Here is a 22,929-nt window from a genome sequence, read left to right as displayed (position 1 = left end):
ACTCAAGTCATTTTTGAAGGGAGTAATTGTACTTTTACTTGAGTATAGATTTTCATTACTCTACCCACCACTGGTATTAAGGTGGTAGAGGGCTGAAATATTGGAACTTTGGGGAAGTGACCGTAACGGTCCACACAACGCAGTAGACCAAATGCTGCAGTTTTTTCCAGCTGAGTAGTTTGCAGTGTGAGCTCCTCTAGTCCTCTGCTTGGCGTGTGTGGTGAGGTTACTGAAGTGGGATGTATTTGGCTTCCTCTTACCCCACACTGTAAGAACATTGACACTGCACTGGAAAATCTTGAATGATCAAACATAAGATCCAAGAGTAGGTTTTCTCAACAGTCCTCCCAATGGTCTCAGTATGTACTGTAAAATGTATTTGGGTTCAAGGTTCCTGTTTAATATTGGTGCCTACAAATAAAGTAGTAGAACAGAAATGTGCAGTAACATCAGATTTGTTAGAAGCCATGCACTTTAAACTGTGTGTGAGGGCATAATGACTTTACAGTCTCTGTGTGTGTGTCTGTGTGTGTGTCTGTGTGTGTGAGAGAGACCTTGTTGTCCCCTACACCTGGCCTGTTGGGAGGTTGTGACCCCTCTGCCCTAGTTGTGTGACCTGATGTAACCAGGATGATGGCAGCACTCCAGGGAGAGATTCTTAGAAAGAATGCCCTTTTCCTTCCCAAACGTCCGCTGGGCTGCCCCACATCCATGATTAACGGTCTGTGCCTCACTTCACTCTTTTGTCCCTACTGACTTTTTCCTGTTTCCCCTGGTGCTAAATTTACCCTACAGGCCACCGTAGGGAGAGGCACTGTGATCTCTCAAGGTGGCGATTCTGGACAGGGCTTTGTCAAGGACAGGGACCCCCCGCTGGCTTAACATGAGGCGGAGAGGGAACAAAAACAAAAAGGCCTAGAGCAGGAACGATTGATTTCTGTTTATTTTTTTTTTCTCCCTCTAGATCTCAAGTTTGTGTCCATAAAAAAACAGGATTTTTGTTTCTGCTCATTTCTCCTTTTCCTCCTTTATTTTGCCATTAGCTGCTGATAATTGAGTAATATAAAGCCATTAAACTGGCTGGAGAAGAATCAACACAAAGCTACGGCTGCTATATTGTGCACTTGATTGGATTTTTCCATTTCAGAGATCTCCTCCAGCCGCTGCAGTTACAGTGTGCAGGTGAAGTTGGCTTTCTGGGAGATTTAAGATGCTGCCCTTTACTGCCCTCTTCTGTCCGTTGGGGGTAAAGACCAAGTCTGCACCCCTTGCCAAATAGTCAACCAAGGTCGTCTTTGTTTTCCGATCCACATAACATTGCAGAATAGGGGTGCATCATTGCTAAGGCTTAGTGCATTAAACTCCATTGAAGAGGCTGCTGTCTCGGCATACTACTTAGGATAGTGTTACTCAACACTTCACATATTGCAGACAGATGAAACAAACATACACATAGAAAAAGGCAAATAGTGGAACAAAAAGCAGAGTGTAAAGAATCTTAATCCAGAGTCTAGTAAAGATGAAGCTGAAATGTTTGCTGGTGTGTAGCCTTAGTAGACATGAATATAAAGATGCATTGTATGTGAGCATGAGAAGTTTCTTAGGTTATGCAGAGGCCTGTGGGTTTATAGTGAGGGGAGAAGTCTCTCTCTCTCTCTCTCTCTCTCTCTCTCTCTCTCTCTCTCTCTCTCTCTCTCTCTCTCCCTGTCTAATGGACATGGTGGATCTCCGGGGTCTTCTAGAATGCTGTGCTCTTCTTAAGAAGTTCTTAAGGTGATTAGGATGAGGATTGAGTGAGACACTGTGTGTGTGTGTTTGTATGAGCTGGTGGTGAGCTTGAGTGCTTGTGTGATGCTGATAACTAAGGTGGTATGTGTGTATGAACATAGCTTTAAAAGTTAATGCGGCGTCTGTCTGTCTGTCTTGGGTTAACTGCCAAGATGTGTATGTGTGTGTATGTTGGACTTCCACATCTCAGTTGACAGTACACCCTCTCCACTGCAGTTTTAAGCTGACTTTATTGACTGAACCCTGAACCCTGCCCCTCTCACCCCTGCAGTTTAAGCTGCGTGTGTTAAGTAAGCTGGCAGCAACACTCAGCAAGCATATGCCTGAGAAGGTTCCAGAAGACACCAGCAGCATCCTGCGCTCACCCATGCCTGGGACCGTGGTGGCAGTGTCCGTCAAGCCTGGAGACACGGTAACACACACACACACACACACACACACACACACCAGACACTCCATAACAGACACACACTCACTAACCAAGCCATATCAGACAGATTGACCCACTTGCGTGTCACCACTCAGACAACAACTTTTTAAATACATTCATATCCATGTTCTCCCAGTCAATGCCTATGTAAATAAAACTAGAGACGTAAAGCAAATAGGCATGATGACATGATGTGTGCTATTAGGTGCTTGCTGTATGGTGGGATGTGTGGGATATGTGATGAGTGAAGCTGACACACACACACACACACACACACACACACACACACACACACGTGTCATGGTTGTCAGCTGATGGCGGGTGATGTCATGGCCCAGGCCAGAGCACTAATGCCTCATGCATTATACACCAGACGGCTGGCTCCAGCCAACACTGCCACGTCTGCGCTCTGGTCCTTCTCCAGGATGCTCTGTCCATCTCTCTCTCTCTTTCTCACTCTCCCCCTTATGCTTTTAATCTGCTTGCCTCACTTCCTTCTCTCTCTCTTTCCACCTTCTTCCTCAGCTTATGTCTGCTTGCCTCTCACTCTCTCATTCTTCTTCAGATTCTATCTCTCTTTCTGTCTCTCACTCTGTGTTTCCAGTAAGTCAGGCTTTTAGCGCCTTTTGATCAGGATATCATGCGGATATGGAGTGGCTTCCTCCTAATTAACACACATTAATCTCCTGAAGGGCCATTGATGCGCCCATAACTCTGCTCAGGCTCAGACTTAATCCATTCATACTCATACATATTTTTATAAAGCCAGCTTGTTTAATGGAACCCCTCACTGATGAATGGGAGCTAGCAGACTCGTCTGAGGTTATGTACGGTGAATGCCGGAGGTATCTCCTAAGAGCCCAAAAGATTCTGAAGGACTCTTCTCATCCTAACAATGGATTATTCCTACCGCTGAAATCAAGAAGACGCCTATGTAGTCACAAAGCCAGAACTGAGAGACTCAGGAGAAGTTTTTATCCCCAGGCCATCCGAACTCTGAACTCACACTATACTGACTTTGCACACATTCACTCCTCAGCACTCTCAAACATTTCCTAACTCTGAACTCACACTATACTGACTTTGCACTCATTCACTCCTCAGCACTCATGACCCCCCCCCCCCCCCCACACACACACACACACCCACACCTACAAGACTTTTAGCACTTTTACATCCCTCTCCCTATGCTACAGACCTTTTATTTATTTTCTTATTTCATCACACACACACACACACACACACACACACACACACACACACACACACATCTGACTTTCTCCAACTTTTGCACATCTCCATATTACTTTTTTTTAAAATTATTTTTGATTTCTCCTCCATCTATCTACCCATGTCCTTGATTGCCTAGCCTTTCTGCCCCCATCCCCCCCCACCCCTCATCCCCAACACACACACAAAAAACACACACACTTACATCATCACTGTCATCACCTCACATACATACAGCACACTGCTTGCTACAGTAAGCCTCCTCTACATACTTGCTGCACACTGCCCCCCCCCCCCACATACACAGCACATTGTCTTCAGGATCTTCTCCAACACACATCCTCTACATACTTACAGCACACTGCCCCCACCGACCCATATACACACTACACACACACACACACACACACACACACACACACACAGTCACTGCTCCACTCCCCTTCCGCCCACACACACATCTTCACTGTCATCACTCACATACATCATACATACAGTACTCTGCTTGCAATAGTAAGTCCCTTCACCATACTTACAGCACACTGCACCCCCAATACACAGCAGCACATTGTCTCATGAGGAAGCTTCCCCAACACACATATTGCACACTGCCCTCTCCCCACATACACAGCACACTATCCCATCTCCCCTGTCATCCCCCAACACACACACCAAGACCCCTGGCAGTTGGGTTAGCCCCTTGAGCTGTGGATCTGCCCAAGGTTTCTTCCTTGGTAAGGGAGTTTTTTCCTTGCCCCTGTTGCTCTTGGGTGCTCCTTGTTGGTGCCCCCCCTAATCCCAATCCTCTCCCACCTTTCTTATGCAGCCCTTGCCACTTAATTTACTAAACCCCTCTTCTACAGCACTTTTACCCCCATAAATGCCCCATGACACCAGACATAATTTCACTGCATTTCTCACTTCCAGTAACTATATGCATGTGACAATAAACTTCCTTGTATCCTTGTATCCTTGTATCTACTGGTACCTGTAAGGGAGATGTGCAGCAAATTTGCGGTATAACTGTGTTGGCCAGGATGGGAGGAAGAGGGGTTCTAGAACTAGGTTTGGGAAATGGTAAAAAGGCAGAGAACTTGATAATGCAGAATTTGAAAGAAGTGTTAAGTTGTGTGTTGAACAGGATTAATGTGTGTCATACAGGTGGCTGAAGGCCAGGAGATCTGTGTCATTGAAGCCATGAAGATGCAAAACAGCATGACTGCAGCAAAGACAGCCAAGGTCAGTACATATGACCACTCTTGCCAGTGAAATGCACTTGCCACTCTACCAGTCCACTGATTTGTTCACCTCACCTTTTTGGTGACTGTGTGTGTTGAACAGGTGAAGAGTGTCCACTGTAAAGCTGGGGAGACTGTTGGTGAAGGCGATCTTCTGGTGGAACTGGAGTAAGCTGGAGCGGACCTTATCTACCCACCCAACCCCACACCCTCCCAGACTGCCACTAGAACCTGCCCCCTTTGACCCTGGACCTGCCTCACCACAGCTCAGATACCCCACATACACACTAACGGAGTACCCCAGAATCCACTCAATAGAATTCACTTAACATTCCCTTCCTCAGTGCTCCAATAGGGACGACTGTCATCTATGTTTCCCTTCTCGTTTGTTCTCCTTAGCTATGTGGCCACATGTAAACCTCTTCTACTGGATCGCCACTTGGTGCTTCTCTCGTTGTTCTCTTGCAGTCTACCACCCCCTAGCTCACAGGGGGTAGAAATGTAAATGCATCCTTCATGTATACACTTGTGCCTTCCAGGTTTATCACAACCTTCTTGGACAAGCAGCTCTATCTCATTCATCCACACATGTCAGAATTACTCCTGCCCACACGCACATGGGTTGGTCACATCACATGACATAACTGTCATTCCACTAACTATCAGCTTCACCTCTGGGTGTCCTGTTGTCTGCCTTATGGAAAGAAAATGTTCTTACTAGGTCTTGGGGAGCTTACGCTCTCCCACCATGTGTTTTGTTCTAGTAGAACATCTCTGTTTCTGGACTGTAAACTCCTCACCCTTTCTCTGTCACCCCCTAGTTATAGGAAGAAAATCATGATCCTTCAGGAGTGACTAGTTAGAATGTTTGAAATAGAATATGTTGATATTTCTAGTCTGTTGTTTGTTTTATGCGTGTGCAACACAAGTGGAGGAGATTACTGAAGGTTGTGAGGAAATGCACGAGGTCTTCTTTTATTCCTCCCCCAAAATGGAAACCTACACAGCGGCCCTAAACAAAAGCTCAAGATGTGATGTACCCTGGCTGTGAAGTTGGACATGATACCAGGGGGAATCAAAGTATGATAAAAGAATTACCCTTTTGTTTAGGATCTGTAGTAGCCTGTTTAGGGGTCTGTGTGAGCACGTGTGCACGTGTCTGTGTGGGTGGGTGTGTGTGTGTGTGTGTGTGTGTGTATATGGTAGACATCTATTTCTCAGATGTATTTAGAATGGGTTAATTGAGTTTGGTGTACAGAGCGCATTGATGTAAGATGGATTGCCATGATCTCTGGCAGTAGCTTCTCTAGTGCTGTGGCAGTCAAGCCCAGAAGTGTGACCCTTCACCTTTAACCTGCCGACCCCTGGCTCCCCAGCATTTTTTGCTCCAACATGCCTCGAGTCTGATTCGTTTGTAAATTGTTTTCTGAAAAAGGTTTTTGTAAAAACTATTTTGGGGGAATGAATGTTTTCCCACTTGGGAAAAAAATAAACAAATATGATTCTAATCTTGTAGTTGATTTGACATGGATCTCCCTAGTCAGTTTGGGTCCGTTCTTTCAGTTCAGCAACCACTGGACTATTGTGCCGGTCCGGTGACTTTCGACTCCAGTGGATGTGGAGGCACTGATCTAACACTTATGTATTCTACCATATTATCATATGCTTTTTGGCAATTCTTCTGGATTGTATGGTCACAAAATTCAACATTGTTTGAGGTTAAAATAAGTTAAAAAAAAAATGCTGTTACTGAACTGGGCCTTCATTGGTCGATGTTTAGGATGAAGGGAGGGGTAAGCAATGTAACCTCAGAAGCTAGTCCTACAGCCCAACTTGTGGAGAGTTTCCACCAGACAAGAAGATGGTGTGATGCAACCATTTGAGTCTTCATCTATCACTTCTGGATTTCAGAACAGATCAGGTAATTCAGTGCTACACCGTTGTATCATGAACCCAATTTAATGTAGCATTTTTTTTTTTTTTTTTTACATTTATACACGTATATTACAAAAGAAGAAGAAAACCAAAAGAAGTCCCAGATGTGAGTCCCGATTCTGTGCTTTTGGCCCGACAGGAGTGTGATATCACATTTTGTTACTTTGATGGCAACTTGGCCTGAAAAAAAAAACATTCTAAAGGCCACCACTCATGATCCCCCTGCAACAACCCACAACAACCAGCTGCAACAATCAAGGTCACTAGAATGTCTTTGGCCTACACAAGGACATATACTTTTTTTTTCATTCAAGTACAAATCAACCATTAAAGACAACAAACAATACATGTGCCATTAAAGATAGATTCTTTTTTCAGGGAGCCTGTTTAGTTATTAGTTCAGTAGGTTGCTGGGAGGGCTACATGCCTGAAATTGTGTGCATGAATTTGTCGCTTCAGAAACTCATTTGAACCCTTCACTTGGCACCCTGAGCAGTACTGGGTTTAACAGATAAAGACAGGACCTCTGACATGTTGGTGTGTCTGTGTTTGTTGTACCTGGATTGTCCTGTAGTTTTGTGCTTGAGCTGCTGATGGACAGACCGAGCATGAATCTTTGTCCTGCAGGAGTCGCTGTGGCAACAGCAGTCACTGGCAGGATGAGCGCAGAGAGGTTTCTATCTCAGGTGTCTCTACAGATGTGTGCTATTCAACCTCCCATCACATCTGAAATGTACAAAATTCCTTCTCACACATCACCTGACCACACCAATAGTTCCAGGCCTATTATAAAAAATCAAAAAACACCCTTTTCAGGCTCAATCACCCCCTTTCCCCCAACTACACACCTAACCAAGATACCCAAGGTGTCCCAAGCATTTTTCAAACCTGGGAAAACGGCAGTCAAGTTTTTTATTTTTTTTTATTCTGTTTTTCTGCATTCATGTAAAACTGATCCCTTCATATAAAAGACGAGGAGTTGAGACGGGCGAGGTGGGTCCCCTGTGGGGGAGAAGTGGCATGTTGGGTTAAGGCCTCGGCTGCGCTCCTCAGACTGTGGTCACTCTCATGACCAGCTCGCGGTTGCTGCCTGGTTGCTCTCGGGGCGGCGGCGTCCGGAGCTGTAGGCTGAGCCGCTGCAGGATGCTGTACGCACAGTGATTGGTGCCGCCTCCGCTTGGCTCTGACGAGTCCTGCACCTCGGGCTCAACCGCCAACCCCCCGTCGTTGCTGTCCAGGGGCACCGCTGTGGGCGTCTCCGTGGCAGCCATAAGGGAGGAGAGGGACGGGGAGCCCTCAGCCGAGCCGGGGTGACCATTGGGCGGAACTGGCCCAGAACCGCGGGGGCCAGGGAAGGATAAGGTCCGCAGGCTGGCCCCTGCTTTCTGGTGCTCGTCCGTGTCCTTCATCTTGTCATAGTTGAGTACCTTCCACTGTTGGTTGACCGCCTGCCAGCGGTTAAAAATACGGAACACAGACGGTCCCTCATGGACTATCAGAGCTGAGAACAGAGAGAGAAATGAGCTAATTAAACACACACACCCACATGCACAGAGTCTCATCCACACTCGCATCTCTTCAAAGTCCAGGCCTGGAGGTAAGGAAAATCAGGAATCAACAAGCACTGAAAGCAACTTTCAGGTTTAAATAAATCAGATTTGTGAACTAGTCAGTCTGCAAATACACTCTTGGATACACACACATGCAAACTATGCTGAAACACAGTTTGCTCTGGGTAGGTCCTTGACACATTCTCAGCTCATGAGTAAGTGGGGACTTGTGTTTATAACTGTATTCTCTTGAGGCACAGAATGTTATGCATGGTGTCTGTGTGTGTATCTGTGAGAGTGTGTTCCAACTACATGCTTTCCTCCATTCTCCAATCTGTTGAGCCAGTTGAGATGAGCCTTTGCTCTATTTTTGGTGGTTAGATCTGTGTCGGCTGCCAACAAGAGAAATTAAATTCCTCTAACGAGGGAAGAGAGGTTTGCAGGCGAAGATGAGTGCACCAGCGAGCACAGCATGAACTGAATCACGGGAGTCGTGTGAAGTGAGTGCATCCTGTGTGAACTTGTTGAGTTGCAGCATGTAAATCAGTCCCACGGCATGCTGGGTGTGAACTGAGCCAACCAGATGAATAGTGTGAGTCTGTGAACCGTGCTCAGGCCCCATCCCATCGTCTGGTAAACACGACAAAACCTGGTCACTGCTTAAGTGTGTGTGTATGTGTGTGGGGGGCGGGTGTCTGGGTGGGTGTAAGACATGGATCGACAGAAATCTACAGTAAGCCACTTTCAGACCACTTTCAAACCATTTTCTTTGGGGGGGGAGAAATCATTCTGAAGGCAACTCGGTGGAGGAATGCTCAGCATTTCTATGAGGCTAAGATATTTTTTTGTCACATTAACTCTTTTTATTCTCTCTCTCTCCTCATCTCTCCACACTGATCCGACTGGAAGCAACGAACCTCCCTGAGCAGCCTCCGATTTTAGAATGTTGGAGACATGCCCAGTGTTTTTCCCCCCCTTTTCTGCACCCTACTCCCAAAATTCTAATTAGGGATTTTCATCCCCTCTTCTCTCTCTTCCTCTCCTCCTCTCCTCCTCTATCCCCCCAGGCGTCCCTGCTGGCAGCTGGGAAGGGAAGTGCTAATTTCGGTCGCAATTACGAGTGTGGGCCGTGTGCAGACCCAGACCCAAACCCGCTGTCTCAGCAGCTTACCTGAATAGATTCATAATCCATATTTTATCTCCCTCTTTCTTTTTCTCCCTCCTGGTCTCTGGGACTGGCTATTACTGTCTTCTAGCCTAATTATAATGGCTTATTTATCACACCCTCAACAGCTACATCTGTCAGAGGAGAGGTGAAAAGAAAACTCATGTCCCTGCTTAAAAGTCAGTTATGGGGTCCTTCCCAGGAACATAGAGATGATCATTTCACTTGCATGAAATGAAGAAATTCAACAGATGCATGTATGCTACTGGATGCCCAGTGTCTGATTCCGATTCCACAAGGAGCTGGGCCAGTTTCCCTCCTGCACCTGAAGTTTCCCTCCTAAACCTGAATGCATGAATCAGACTGCATGGAGTTTCTGCTATTAAATGATAATATCTGTCTAACATGAACCAGACAAGCATGGCCCAGTTTTCACAAGCTAAACTTTTGACTGTCTACATTGTATCTGGCCCACGCTTTAGCTAAACTGGGCTGCCTGCTTTGAAATGGAGGGGCCTGCTGACTGATATGCAAACCACAGTGGTTGTGTGAGTGGTTTATTCTATGGTCTATGCTATGGTATATTCAGTTGAGGCACAAAATTGCCTTTGGACAGAGAATCCTTATGGGAACCTTGCTTAGCCTAGCGAGCTCTTGGCTTACAAGACAGCTTTTACACTAGGCTACAGCTGATTGATGGGCTCTATGAACACACATCCTTTGATGTGAACATAACTATAATCTTCCCGCAATCTAATTTGCTACTAGCCTGGGTGTTCCCATGCTGCCTTGCGCGCGATTTGATTCACGCTGCTAAGGCAGCCTGGAGACCATGGAGCAAATTTTCGCCTGAGATAGGGAACCAATCACAGAACAGGTGGGAAAGCAAGACGATGATGAGCTATGTACAGACACATTTGATAGACATCCGTGGCACCCAATAAACGGATCTGGGCATTTTTTTCAAATATGAGAAAATGAACGTTTGGTTCCCAGACCACGTCTCATTGAGAAGTGGTGGCACTAGCCAGGCTAATTTGCTACAATGTGTCACTACCTTCTCCTTTGCACTAGATGAAGGTATCTATTGCATAACTGAATATAATGCGACAGCTCTGAGCAAGACGAATAAGAAACACTTTTCCTCCACACTTGGCTAAGTGCAACTGATTATATGGATTATATAACTAGCAGTATGCAGGGTGTGGAGTGGAGTGGGAAGATGGTCTACACACAGCAAGCGATCTGGGCTGGGTCTCATAAGAGGAATAAGACACACCTACATACTTAGCTAAGTGCACAAGTGCACATACACAGTGGCCAAATGTGGTAAATGGGACATGTCCGGTCTGTCTTTGTGGTGTAGGGCGGGAAATCCAAGTATTGCCATCACCGACCTCCTGTGTGTATCTATATAGTGCTCTTCAGAAAAGTAAATAAATAACAAGCTGTGCATGATGCTTTGAACACTAATCACAACCCTCTCCGTTTCCCATCCATGTTCTTCCTCTTCTCTCCTCATTTCCCTCAATCTCTTGCTCTCTAAGAGCACTTTCCACTCATCCCTCCCTCCCTTCCACCATTTCTTTCATTTCTCTCTCTCTCTCTCTCTCTCTCTCTCTCTCACGCTCTCTCTCCCTTCCTGTCTATTCTCTGAGGGGAGGTTCATTCATCCACTCCATCTAAATGCTAAAGCAGACAGAGTGATGCATCACCCAGAGACTCTGAAGGACCCACCCATTGATTTTTCTCTGTGTGCATGCACCAACAGAGCCATTCACACACACACACACATCTATACCACGTATATGTGCAGACATACACACACATTTCCATATACACTCAGTCATCCTCTCAGTGAGTCTCTCCGTCTCCCTCTTTCTTTCTCTTTCTCTCTATCTCTCTCTCATTCACACACACACACACACACACACACACACACATGCACACACTCATGGACACAAGCACTCAGTTTCATACACACACAGGCATACATTTCCTCCCGTGGTCCCAAGCAATAAACTGTTAAGGCAGTTCGGCTGGAGGGATTGCTCTGCCAATCCTATTTGTTCAGACAAATGACTTTCCTGTGGAGCAAGACTGAGCAACTGCAGCAACAAATAATAACAAAGTGAAAAGCCCAGGAAATCGCAGGCTTTATGAGCACAGTTATTCATCTAACACCCAGCAAAACCCTCTATTCAAACTCACAACTATGATTTTACCAGTTAGTGTCTATGCTATAAATGTTTTTGCTTCAAAATGCAAGTATTTGTGTATTTGTAATTGCAAGTGTATTTGCCTTTCATTGCAAGCAATGACATTAAGAGTTCAAGACCCGCTTTCAATGAGACTTATCATTCTGCATGCTTCCACTTTCCTCCTAGCCTTCTGTTCTCTCTCTCTCTCTCTCTCTCTCTCTTGTTCTCTCTCATCTTCTCAGCAGTAAGCTTTTGTCACAGAAATATGCATCTGTGTATCTCTGTCCTCCCCCCATTTGAGACTTAGTTTTATCATTTAATTTGGGGCTGCTTTTTCCTCTTCCCTATCTTCTGGGAGAGCTTCTCATTCACCCTCTCCATTATGGATACACGATAAGGCAAGGGTTGTGTGTGCAAAGGTGTGTGTGTGTGTGTGTGTGTTAGTGAGAGAGAGAGTGAGAGGGAGAGAGAAGTAAGTGGGATTACAAATATGTATGTATCTATTAAAGTGTGTGTGTGTGTGTGTCATAAAAAGATATTAGCTGGATTATCAGGCTTAAGCACCTCAAGCAGTCATGATTAGGTCACTCTGGTCTTTCGTCTGAGAACTCACACACACACACACACACACACACACACACACACACACACACACACACACACACACATACACACACACACTGGCACGAGCATGGAGGGGAGTATAATAATAATATAATATAATATAATATAATAATATAAGATAATACCATGAGAATGAGGACATGAATCTGGCCTTTTTGATTTCCCTCCGCCTGCTAACAATGTAGCCTCCTCATCAGAGAAAATTGATAAGAGATGAGATACACTTATGAGGGAAACAATTACCCTTAAAGCCATTCCTCTCTTCTCAATCTCTATCGCCCATCTCTCTACCACACACACATATGCACATGTACAGTCACAAAACCACACTCACACACACACACACACACACACACACACCAGTATAAAGTTAGACCTCTCTATTCCTTTGAGCTACCTTCTGTTATTCAGCCCCTGAAGGAAAAATAAATTGCATTGCACAGATCAGACATGCATACAAATGCTCAATGAACAACAGGCCCATGAAGTACAACACACACACACACACACACACACACACACACACATACACACTAATGTCTACTAGTAGTGAGCCTCACCGATGCACACCAGGTCCATGAAGCCGTACATGGCGTAGCAGATCTGGAAGAGCAGGTCCTGCCGCTGCCACTTGGCCGAGGGACTGAGGGAGGACCACACCAGCCAGGAGATGCTGGCCATCAGGAAGAGCGTGCCCAGCACAGCCGCCGCAATCTGCACCTTCTCAATCACCGTCAGAGAGATGGTCTGCCACTGATCATGCACACACACACACACACACACATACACAAAAACATGTAACACATACAAATGCATACGTACTCATATGCATACATGATACATTACATATATACTTTCAAGGCTTGTCACAAGGAAAAGGAAATATGCACACAAACATGTGCACAGACAAACAAGAACATACATTTACACACAAGAACATACATTCATCTACCTCCTCCATGCACACACACACACACACACACACACACACACACACAAAGATTACTTTTGTTCATCAGCACCCTCTCCCACAGTCTGACAGCCTTTCACAGACAAATACCTGTACCAAACTACACACACAGACAACAAAGACATCCTCAACAAATAGAATATTTGCACAATACAACACACAGATTACATTTAAAACATGAAGAACCATGAAAAATCCATTCTTATTCAGATAGAGATAAAAGATGCCGCCCAGTATGACAAGTAGGCCCTTGTGCTGAAGGCAATGCCCTGTTACACACAGAAACACAGACATGTATTGGGCTCTTTGCTTTACTCACACTGATGACCCACTCACTCTGGCACACTTACAGACACTACACATAGAATAGGCATGTGGACAGCTCATTGTGGGGATTGTAACCTTAAGACGAAGGCACACAGACACACACACACTGCATATCAACTGTATCTCTCTCTCTCTCTCTCAAACACAACACACACACACACACAACAAAGAGTGAGGTAGCCTCGTAACTTTGTGCTGACAGTGATAAACACACACACTCTCTCTCTCTCTTGCACACACACTTCATTTGGCTCTAAATGCTGATCGTGATAACCTTGTACACACACAGAGACACACTGACACACACACACACACACACCAGAGGGTTCTGTTGCTGATAGTGACCTTGTACGCACACACATACACAGGGTTTCTTTTTAATTGCTGATTTTGATGACTTTATTCACTCACATACACCCTGACACACACACACACACACACCTGCAGTGGGTTCTTGGTGCTGATGCCGATGACCTGGTACTTGTAGGAGCAGAGCTCGCAGCTCCAGGAGCCCCTCTCGCTGATCCACTTGATGAGGCACGGCTCGTGGGTGCACTGGACTGAACCACTGCAGCGGCATGGGCTCAGCAGCTCCCCCTAAAGGACACACCATGCACACACATCAGCTCAGATCATTACACACACATGCAACAAGCAGACACAGGCTTACAGACACACACATACACACACACACACACAACCAGATTAGGGCAGAATGATTTGCTGTCGGAAGTCCCGTTTCCTCTGTCATTAAAGTTGTAGCAGTGGAGCTACCGAAGCAATACGACCAAACCAGACAACACTTCTGTGTGGTGCCATTCTGAATCTAATTCCTAGTCTAGACACTTTTGAAAGCCTGAACACCAAAAGAACGGTTGAACCAAAGGGAGGGAACCACACACGCACGCACACACACGCACACACACTGCCCCCGATAAGCGGTGATTATAGGAGAGCATCTGGTCGGGGTGCCAGCCCATCTCACCCAGGGCTGGGAGTGTGTGAGTGCTCACCCTACTGCAAGTAATCTGCTACAACAGCCTGAGAGCAGACACCCTCAGCCTCCTGGAGCCACAGCTCACCAGAATGCTTCATCTAGAGGAAGGCTGCTTGTGTGGCTGAGGATGTGATCTCAAACACACACACACACACAGCAACTCATACAGCACACACAGTCGCCTCTCACTTTTGGGATAAAAGTATCATGTGCTAAATGACTAAATGTATTGGAGATGTGAACACATGCCTGTCTAAAATAGATGTTGAATTTACATGATGATTTTACGTTCCAGAAACAACATGACACCCAGCAAAGTAGATGCTGGCAGAGAAGTTCATGGTTCCTTTAAATTAATCTGGTTTGAAGTGCTTAAACACACATATACGTGCATGTGTAAACACACACATGAGAATGCAGACAGAGAGGCAGACAGTCACACTCACACAGCAGATGACTCCAAAGAATACAGTCTGCAGGCTCAACTCGCTACATTAGAGCTCCACGGCCACTTCCTGCGTCTGTACACTCTCTCACACTTCAATAGCGTTTGCGCCATGCACAGCAAGGCTACTACTTAAAGATGGAGCAAAGGTTTTCTAGCTGGGCCCTTTTCTTAGGTAGTCCTGCAGAGGCTGGTAGCCTATACTACCAAAATATCTCAATCACGAGCCTATATGTAGCCAAATATTTGAAGGCTGGTACTTGATTGGTTTTTCATAGAAGGCTGTGTCCATACGCCAAAGACACAGCCTATCTCTAAGACTGTCACTTTCTGTTTGACTGTCAGCTACAAAAACAACATTTTGGGTGTTAAAGGTGTTACAGAACACATGAGCTGTTGCCCCTATCCGAGCTGAGAACAGGAGTGTGTGCAAATATGTAAAGATGTAAACATCTCATACATCTCATATATATTGGTAACACAAGACTAAAAGCAGTGGCAATTACGTCATAATATGAGCAGCTGATTACTTTAATGCTGTGCTTTGTTTTACACCATTCAGCTCCTGGCTAGCTACTGTGGTCTCATCACTGTTCATCATGTCGATGAGAGAACTCAAACCTTGAGGCAGTGCAAATCCACTCTACATTCAAACACACAACCCCCATTTTTTCCATTCAGAAAAATAATATCCCGAGTTGATTGAATTTTCAGATCCAGCAACTATTCATGACAGCCAGAGCAGTTTCATTGTTTCAATCATGAAGGACCTTTTGTCGGATGTGCACATCTTTGTTAGTGCCACCTCTCTTCTGGCCTCTAGTTTCATAACTACAAGTTGTGAAGATGAGTCAATCATATTGATTCTGCTTTTTATATTCATTGGTCAGTTCCTGTCTCTGTTCCTCCCACTCGCCACCATTATTCCATTTGTGACTTAAATAGTAGCATGCCTGATGATGACTGGAGTCAACTCTAATTGCATTATTTCCATTACTGAGAATGAAGGAGGCTTGCCAGATCAAGATACCAGCGACCTCTTTTCACCTCTACTTTGAGTGGTATGGGCTCTGTGAGATGATTCCCTCAGATGACATCATCTCACATCTGATATTGTGTTGACATCTGATATGGATTTACTCTAGTATCACCCTGTATGGCAACGGAGTACACACCCATATACACATACACACACACAGGACCAAACTGGACAAGAGAGATGGGAACCCTAATAAAAGGGAAAGATGTGAGTGAGAGTGATCCGGAGAGGGAGAGTTTGTCAGACTGCGGCAGCTCTGCAGGAAAAGCTCAGGGTTTGTTTAACAGGATTAGGACCGTAATCGCCCAGGAAGCATGCGTTGTTCCATACGGATTACAGCTGCTTCCGAGAGAATCTGAGGAGAACGGTGGCCACCGACTAGCCTATCGCTGCGCTCACCGCAGCCAGCCCAGATAGCGACCACTTCACGTCTACTGCTCAGACGGTTTTGGGAATTATACAGGGCTTGGGACCTTAAGAGGATGAGAGTGTTCACCACAGGGTTAAGTACAGATAACTGGAGCTTTGTTTTGTCTCACAGACACAGGGGTGTGGCATGGCATTATTTAGACCTGCGTGGTCTTTTTGTAAAAGACGTCCTGGTCAATCCATCAGAGCGGGGGGCCAAGTGAAAGCACTGGAGGGAGATGGCTCCACTGCTGTTAGAGACATTAGGCCATCAGTGCCTAGAGCAAAACCAGTTACCATGTAACATTACAACACAATGAATTGCTGTGAAGCGGTTTGGTTTAGCCAAAGACCACAGAGACAGCAGGAGGGAGGGGAGAGAAAGAAAGACAGGCAGGCAGACAGATATAGACAGACAGACAGAAAAGAGAGAAGATGAGATAGATAGATAGATAAATAGACATAGACAGATAGATAGATAGGTAGATAGATAGATAGATAGATACTTTATTGATCCCCAGGGGAAATTCAAGGTCACAGTAGCATACAGACAACACACACACACATTCACTAACAGAAGAAAGTAATTAAAAGTATATAATATAAAAAAAACACAACTAGAGATGCACCGATATGGAATTTTAGGGCCGATAACGATAACCGATATTTATTGGTTTGTTGTACCCCGATACCAACATCATCACGATAACCCGATTATATTACTCTTGATAAAAATTGTGAAAATTGATTTGGGGAAAGCATTTAATAAGCATAATTTTATTGCAGTAATTTTACCTACCACCAAATGATGGACAGAACTCATAATAGTCCTCAATAGTACGGCAGTCAACAACATAACAGTAGCCTAGCCCTACAGTATGTGTGGATCCTGAACAAAGAATAAAGTCTATATATCTATATACATATATATTGATTGCCTAGCCTTTTTTGTTTTTCCTTGCCCCTGTTGCTCTTGGGTGCTCCTTGTTGGTGCCCCCCCCCCTAATCCCAATCCTCCCCACCTTTCTTATGCAGTCCTTGCCACTTAATCTACTAAACCTCTCTTTACTGCACTTTTTTACCCCACTTTGCACAAATAGGCTGACACCAGACATAATTTCACTGCATTTCTTACTTCCAGTAACTATATGCATGTGACAATAAACTTCCTTGTATCCTTGTATATATATATAACTATATTAAGGAAGGTATAAGTGTGGTCGCAGTTCGGCTGTGGCATGGAGGGAGGGGTTGTGCATATGTGCTAATATAGCACGCAAACAGTGAGGCAGAAGACAGTGGTAAAAAGTGGCTAGTGGACAGACAGTTCAAGACATGGAGGTGGTGAAGAGGCAGACAGACTATGCGGAGAAGTCTATTTCTCCTCCCAGGCTATGAGGGTGTGTGATAGAGAAAGAGAGAGAGAGAGAGAGAAAGGAAGGCTCCTTAGGAAATCAGCTTGAAAAAAGTGTAATGCCAGTAAACAGCCTTGAGCCCAGATGAAGCCAATTCCAATTTTCTGTTATTAGCATATGAGAAAGATGGAAGAGAGAGAGAGAGAGAGAGAGAGAGAGAGAGATGGTAAAGACTGAATGAGTAGGAAGACTCTTCTTCCTTTGGCTGATGTTGCTTTTCTTTTCTTCTCCCTTGGGATTTCAGGACATAGTAGGCTATTTACAGCAGTGGCCTACTGGTTAGGGGTTCGGGGTTTGTAACCGAAGGGTTGCTGGATCGATCCCTGACCCAGGAAAAATGGGGGTGGGGGACGTGGTTGAGCACTGCTCTCCCATGCCCACATCCAAGGCTGAAGTGCCCTTGAGCAAGGCACCTAACCCCTCACTACTCCCCAAGAGCCACTGTAGCAAGGCAGCTCACTGCTCCGGGTTAGTGTGTGCTTCACCTCACTGTGTGTTCACTGTGTGCTCTGTGTGTTCACTAATTCACAGGTGGGATAAATGCAGAGACCAAATTCCAAATTCCAAGAGTTAATGTTCTTGTTACGTTAACTACCGTTACAAATTTGTTATTCTAATGTTGTATATCGCTTTGGAAAAAAGGATCTGCCAAATACCTCAATGCTTATGAATGAAACAAATCCTGATTGACAGAGGGGCGCTATGTCTTCTCATATGTCCAAACAAAAACTGTCAGAGAATTATCCACACCTTTTTCCCAAAAGCTAGTCTAATCCCTATCATCTTCATCTGACACCTAATTTACTGCTGGAATTGCTAGATTTCAACAAGCCAAAGCTCTTGCTGACACAGCGTGGTTTGTGGGTGACACTGGAGGACTACTGAACACAGATTTGCTTCAAACACAATGTAGGTTGATCCCACTACATCATAGAGTCTATGCCAGCCTTGAACCCTAGGCTCTTACAAGCTGGGAGCTGAAACAGAGTCCTGTTTTAGATAGACAATCCAAGTGAATTTTTTTCAGCAGATGAGCCGCTCCCCTCCTAAAAGAGCTGCTTTTGTGTGTGATTACACCCTGCTGGGCTGAGGCCGCACACACACTTCCTGATGAACACTCTTTTCTGGTGGAGCTTCAAAGACTCACGGCCCCACAAGGCAAAGATTTTCTCTCTGTTTCAATCTAGGCATAACACCAGAAGGGGTAAATCAGGCCTGTGTGAGTGTGTATATTGGTAAATATGCATGTTTGTGTGTGTGTGTGTGCATGTGCGTATACTTACATGCATTTGTGGTGTGTGTGTGAGGATTTGCGTGTGTTTACGTAAGTGTGTGTGTAAGATCTCCCAGCTCATGGTTCACCTCAATGATTTCTCACAGCCAGAAGACAAACTGACCAATCTCCCCCCTAGCATCTAGCCCTTCACCGCTGCCCATCTGGAATATTAAATTATAGATTTGGCATGTGTTGAGTGACTAAGTGGCGTGGATCTCTCTGGAGTGACCTGGAGTCACAAGGCGGAGTGGCAATCCATGACGAATGGGACATTCTGAGTGCGAGAAGAGGCCGTTCACGCTCCAATAAGGCCGAGGCTAAGCCATCAACAGAACCGCTGGCTGACGGCCCTCTACTCCTTACTATCAGCTTAGGAAAGAGAAAGAGAGGGAGTGAGGGAGGGAGGGAGAGAGAGAGGGAGTGAGGGAGAGAGAGAGAAAGAGAATGAAGGAAAGAAAAGAGGAGAACTATGTGCACACATATGCATTCGTGTTGTGTGCACTAATAAGGAACCTCATATTTAATATTAGGCTATGCATCAAATTTTCGTATATTACAACTTTAACTGCAAAAACACTGAAACCTCGAATTACCACTGATTTAAACCTTTTTTCAGTTTTCTTCCTTGAAATGTAGTACTACTCATAATACAGTAACAATGTGTGATTATTGTGTGTGTGTGTGTGTGTGTGTGTGTGAAAGCGAGAGAGAGAGAAAGAAAATAATTATACAGGGGACTCCAAGGATGCTAAACTAGCCTAGGTCCAAAGTAGAGTGCTTGTGTGCACATTTGTGTGTGTTTTTCTTTTTCTCTTTGAAAGCTTAGGCTACATTTTCTGTGCCTCCTGGCAACTCAATCCCACAATACACCACATTCTCCCGTGTCAATTCACCCCCTGCCCTGACTGCCCTGCACACGGCTAACCTCTCCCGCTGACGCTCTGCTGCTCTACTGTGTGCTGCGTGCCTGCCCTGTTTTATGTGCAGCCAGCTTATTACACCATGACCTTTAAACAGACTCATCTGACTCACAAAGAAGCCCGCTACCTTATTTACACAGAATGGAACACGCGGCATGCCACCGTCAGTAATTTTCTCTGCCGATCTGCTGTTGTGGTTTACTTCATCATAGGAGAGGAAGGAAGGGGGATATTCACTGCCTGGTTTTTGTGTTTTATTTTCTCTCCTTCACAGAAGAGTCCTTCAGACACGTGGGGCATGTTTTAGCATATTGGCCAGAGGGGACAGCAAGTAAGCGAGACAAACTAAGGAGGGTAAAAAAGAGGAAATATTATTTTGTCCTCAAGCATGTAATTGCTCCTCCGTGGACTGTGTCCACAGGAGTAATCACTGGAGTTGAGCTCTTACACAAACAACCTCTCCCACACACTCTCCCACTTTCTCTCTCATCCATGAACACACACACTCTATCATACATACACCAGACTCCTCCATCTTTCCTTTTGAACAGACCACATTCATCAAAGAGCTTGAGAGAAGACAAGCCTTCTCCTCTTGGCTTTGAGGGATGCTGTTGAGTCAGTCATCTCAACCTGGTTCATAGGGCCAGAAGCAGAGTCTGCATGAGTGTGTGCTTGTGTGTGTGTGTGTGTGTGTGTGTGTGTGTGTGTGTGTGTGTGTGTGCTGGGTGGGTGGGGAAGCATAGTTCAGGAGCCAAGAGAGGATTCTTCACACAAGAGCCATCTGTTTTCAGTTCCACTCCCATCACAGACACTGGGCCATCCATCACGCTCGCAAGGCCGAGGATCCTGGGCCATCTGACTGATCGATGAAGCGTAGAGGAGAGAAACTGGCTTTCCCCTGCCATGATGAAACATAATTACCCAGCACACTATAACTGGCCTTTTACTTCTGTGCTACTCGAGAGTGACAGCTGAGTGATGCCACAGCAAGTAAGTCTCCAAGAGACTAGCCTCTAAAGTATCTAGGAGTCTGAACACACTCAGGAGTGTGACAGCATGGGAGGTGGGAGGGTTTCTGAGGCAAACAAGTGGTTGGAGTGGATTTGTGAGAGAGCAAAAGATGTAAATTCAAGATTGCATCCCCCTTCCCACTTGTAGAGCGTATAGCCCCCATGCATGGATGAGTCCTCCTTATCAGTATTCGTGGCTTTCATCATGGAAGTGCAGGCGCTTTGATTGGTGACCTTTACGTAATGTGCTGGAGCAATTTTTCCTCAGGCAATAACTGGACACCTTAAATCACTCACTGACACAGACAATCATGTCACCATCAGGGTTGATAACTGTCAGTGTTCTGTCTTTACAGTGATACTGAGCATAACCCCAGGAGAGTGAAATACTGGCCTACTCTAGGTCTCATTGCATCTAAAAACAAGGTATGACAGTAACTTACCAATATTGGAAAACAGGGTAAAGTACATGAAAGCTGCTAGGCAGTCAGAGATTATTTTACTGTATTTACCTGCTCAGGGCCCTGAAAACAGATCCGGCACAAGGGAGACCTTACACCACTGTCTGTGCAGCTGTTCAGGGATGTCCGCTCGTCATACTTCTCTTTGGAATTGTCCTCAGAGGAGCTGCCGCAATCCAGAGTCCCTGGCAGCTCCATCGTTGTGCTTTCCCACTCCTCCCCTCCCATTTCCTCCTTGGTCCCTACATTTTCCCCTGACGACGGGGGCTCTGTCCAACCCGCTGGGTTATGTAAACAACCATTGGTGCTCTCAGTGGCCCCCGCTGAAGAGTTGTTCCTCTCCACGGTGCCGGCCGTCACATGGCTCTCCGTGTTTAGTGTACTCATGAGTGGGAGCGCTGGCGGTGGTTCCGATGGTGTCGGTGGCCTGAGCAGGAAAACCTTCAGGTCACTGAACAAGACGCAACAGCGGCCTTTCTGCATGCCCTGGCGGCACAGCATCGGTCTGCGGCTCAACAATCCCCAGCACCATAAAATGACACTGATAGCCAACAACATGTGCCCGCCTTAATTATGATGAAAATTGAGTAAGTTAGATCTGTATAGGTTAACCTTACAAGGATGGCAAACTTACGGTTTCTGTGAAGATAATGTTTGCGTGGAAGAATGCAATCTCTGTCAACTGAACTTTACCCTCAGTAAAATTTGAGTTCAATCAAATGTAGGCTATTTGTCGTTAGGCTACTTGTTTGTATTCGACGTGGGTTCCACGTTCGGAAGAGGACAGATGCAGACAACAGGTTTAACAAGCCTTGTAGGCTATGACATTTTAATCCCACGTTGGTTGTCAGACCCTTCAGGTTGCTGGATCGATATTTGATAATAACAAGATAATAACAAAGAACAAAATCATACAGCGTGGCAGATAACTATTTCCTAATCTTTCTGCGAGATTTCCTTCTTCATTTGACTAAAATAAAACACTTCAGGCCTATAGGCTACTGTCACGTTCACGACGAACTGTTCATTCTACAGCCTGATGACTGCCAGGGCTGCTTTGGCTCTGACAAAACTACACGCGGTTATAGTCAAACAGGTCGCCTATAGGCTCGTGTAATAGCCTACCGCCCATTCCCCACATATAGCTCATTTAGCCTACAGATGGACATTCAACAGTCCCGCTTGATATCCCGAAATCAGTGCAATTTCGAGCAAATAGATGCTTTCCCGGTACTAGTAGGCTAGCCTAGCCTACTGTCGTGTGAGTAGCCAATGAAATTAAGAACATCTGCCAGTGTCAAAAGACAGCGTCTAGCCTTAGCCTACACACTGCCTCACATAGCCTATGATCATAGTCTTCTGAGATTTTATTTGGGGTTTCCTAAACCCCTTTGATCTCCATAGCTCCGCGATTTTTATGTGATGACAGGCTGTTGGGCTCTTTCGGGCTACTTGGTTGTAGTCCAATAGCCTATAGGTGTGTGTCCATCAGAGAAA

General features: G+C 45.4%; 2 protein-coding genes across 3 annotated transcripts in view; one reads left to right on the top strand and one right to left on the bottom strand.

Annotated features, from left to right (window-relative positions):
* The window catches only part of pcca (propionyl-CoA carboxylase subunit alpha), a 34,933-nt gene extending 28,739 nt beyond the window's left edge, over positions 1-6,194 (top strand). The window contains 3 exon segments of the mRNA XM_048234280.1: positions 2,060-2,200; positions 4,610-4,687; positions 4,790-6,194. Of these exon segments, the coding sequence (XP_048090237.1) occupies positions 2,060-2,200; positions 4,610-4,687; positions 4,790-4,858 (288 nt within the window). The 3' untranslated portion in view covers positions 4,859-6,194.
* Positions 6,195-6,653: 459 nt separating this feature from the next.
* Positions 6,654-22,718, bottom strand: marchf4l (membrane-associated ring finger (C3HC4) 4, like). Of its 2 annotated transcripts, XM_048235439.1 has the most exons (5): positions 22,067-22,718; positions 21,484-21,859; positions 13,900-14,055; positions 12,722-12,914; positions 6,656-8,122 (listed from the first exon to the last, which is right to left on the bottom strand). In XM_048235439.1, the coding sequence occupies exons 2-5, from the start codon at positions 21,817-21,819 to the stop codon at positions 7,671-7,673; spliced, it is 1,137 nt and encodes a 378-aa protein (XP_048091396.1). In that variant the 5' UTR covers positions 21,820-21,859; positions 22,067-22,718; the 3' UTR covers positions 6,656-7,670. The 2 variants fall into 2 exon arrangements, with proteins under 2 accessions (XP_048091395.1, XP_048091396.1); XM_048235438.1 differs by having other exon boundaries at positions 6,654-8,122; positions 21,484-22,718.
* Positions 22,719-22,929: the final 211 nt, after the last annotated feature.

Source organism: Alosa alosa, chromosome 23 (genome assembly GCF_017589495.1).
Source record: "Alosa alosa isolate M-15738 ecotype Scorff River chromosome 23, AALO_Geno_1.1, whole genome shotgun sequence".
In the NCBI taxonomy this organism is placed as follows: domain Eukaryota; kingdom Metazoa; phylum Chordata; class Actinopteri; order Clupeiformes; family Clupeidae; genus Alosa; species Alosa alosa.
The sequence above is the reverse complement of the archived record's forward strand: the minus strand, read 5'-3'. Positions and strand labels throughout refer to the sequence as shown.

Coding starts and splice junctions, on each gene's coding strand:
- marchf4l (XM_048235438.1), bottom strand. CDS start 21,990: ATGTTGTTGGCTATCAGTGTCATTTTATGGTGCTGGGGATTGTTGAGC. Junction 12,915..13,899: donor GCACCAAGAACCCACTGCAG/GTGTGTGTGTGT, acceptor GTGCATGATCAG/TGGCAGACCATCTCTCTGAC. Junction 8,123..12,721: donor CATGGACCTGGTGTGCATCG/GTGAGGCTCACT, acceptor CTCTGTTCTCAG/CTCTGATAGTCCATGAGGGA.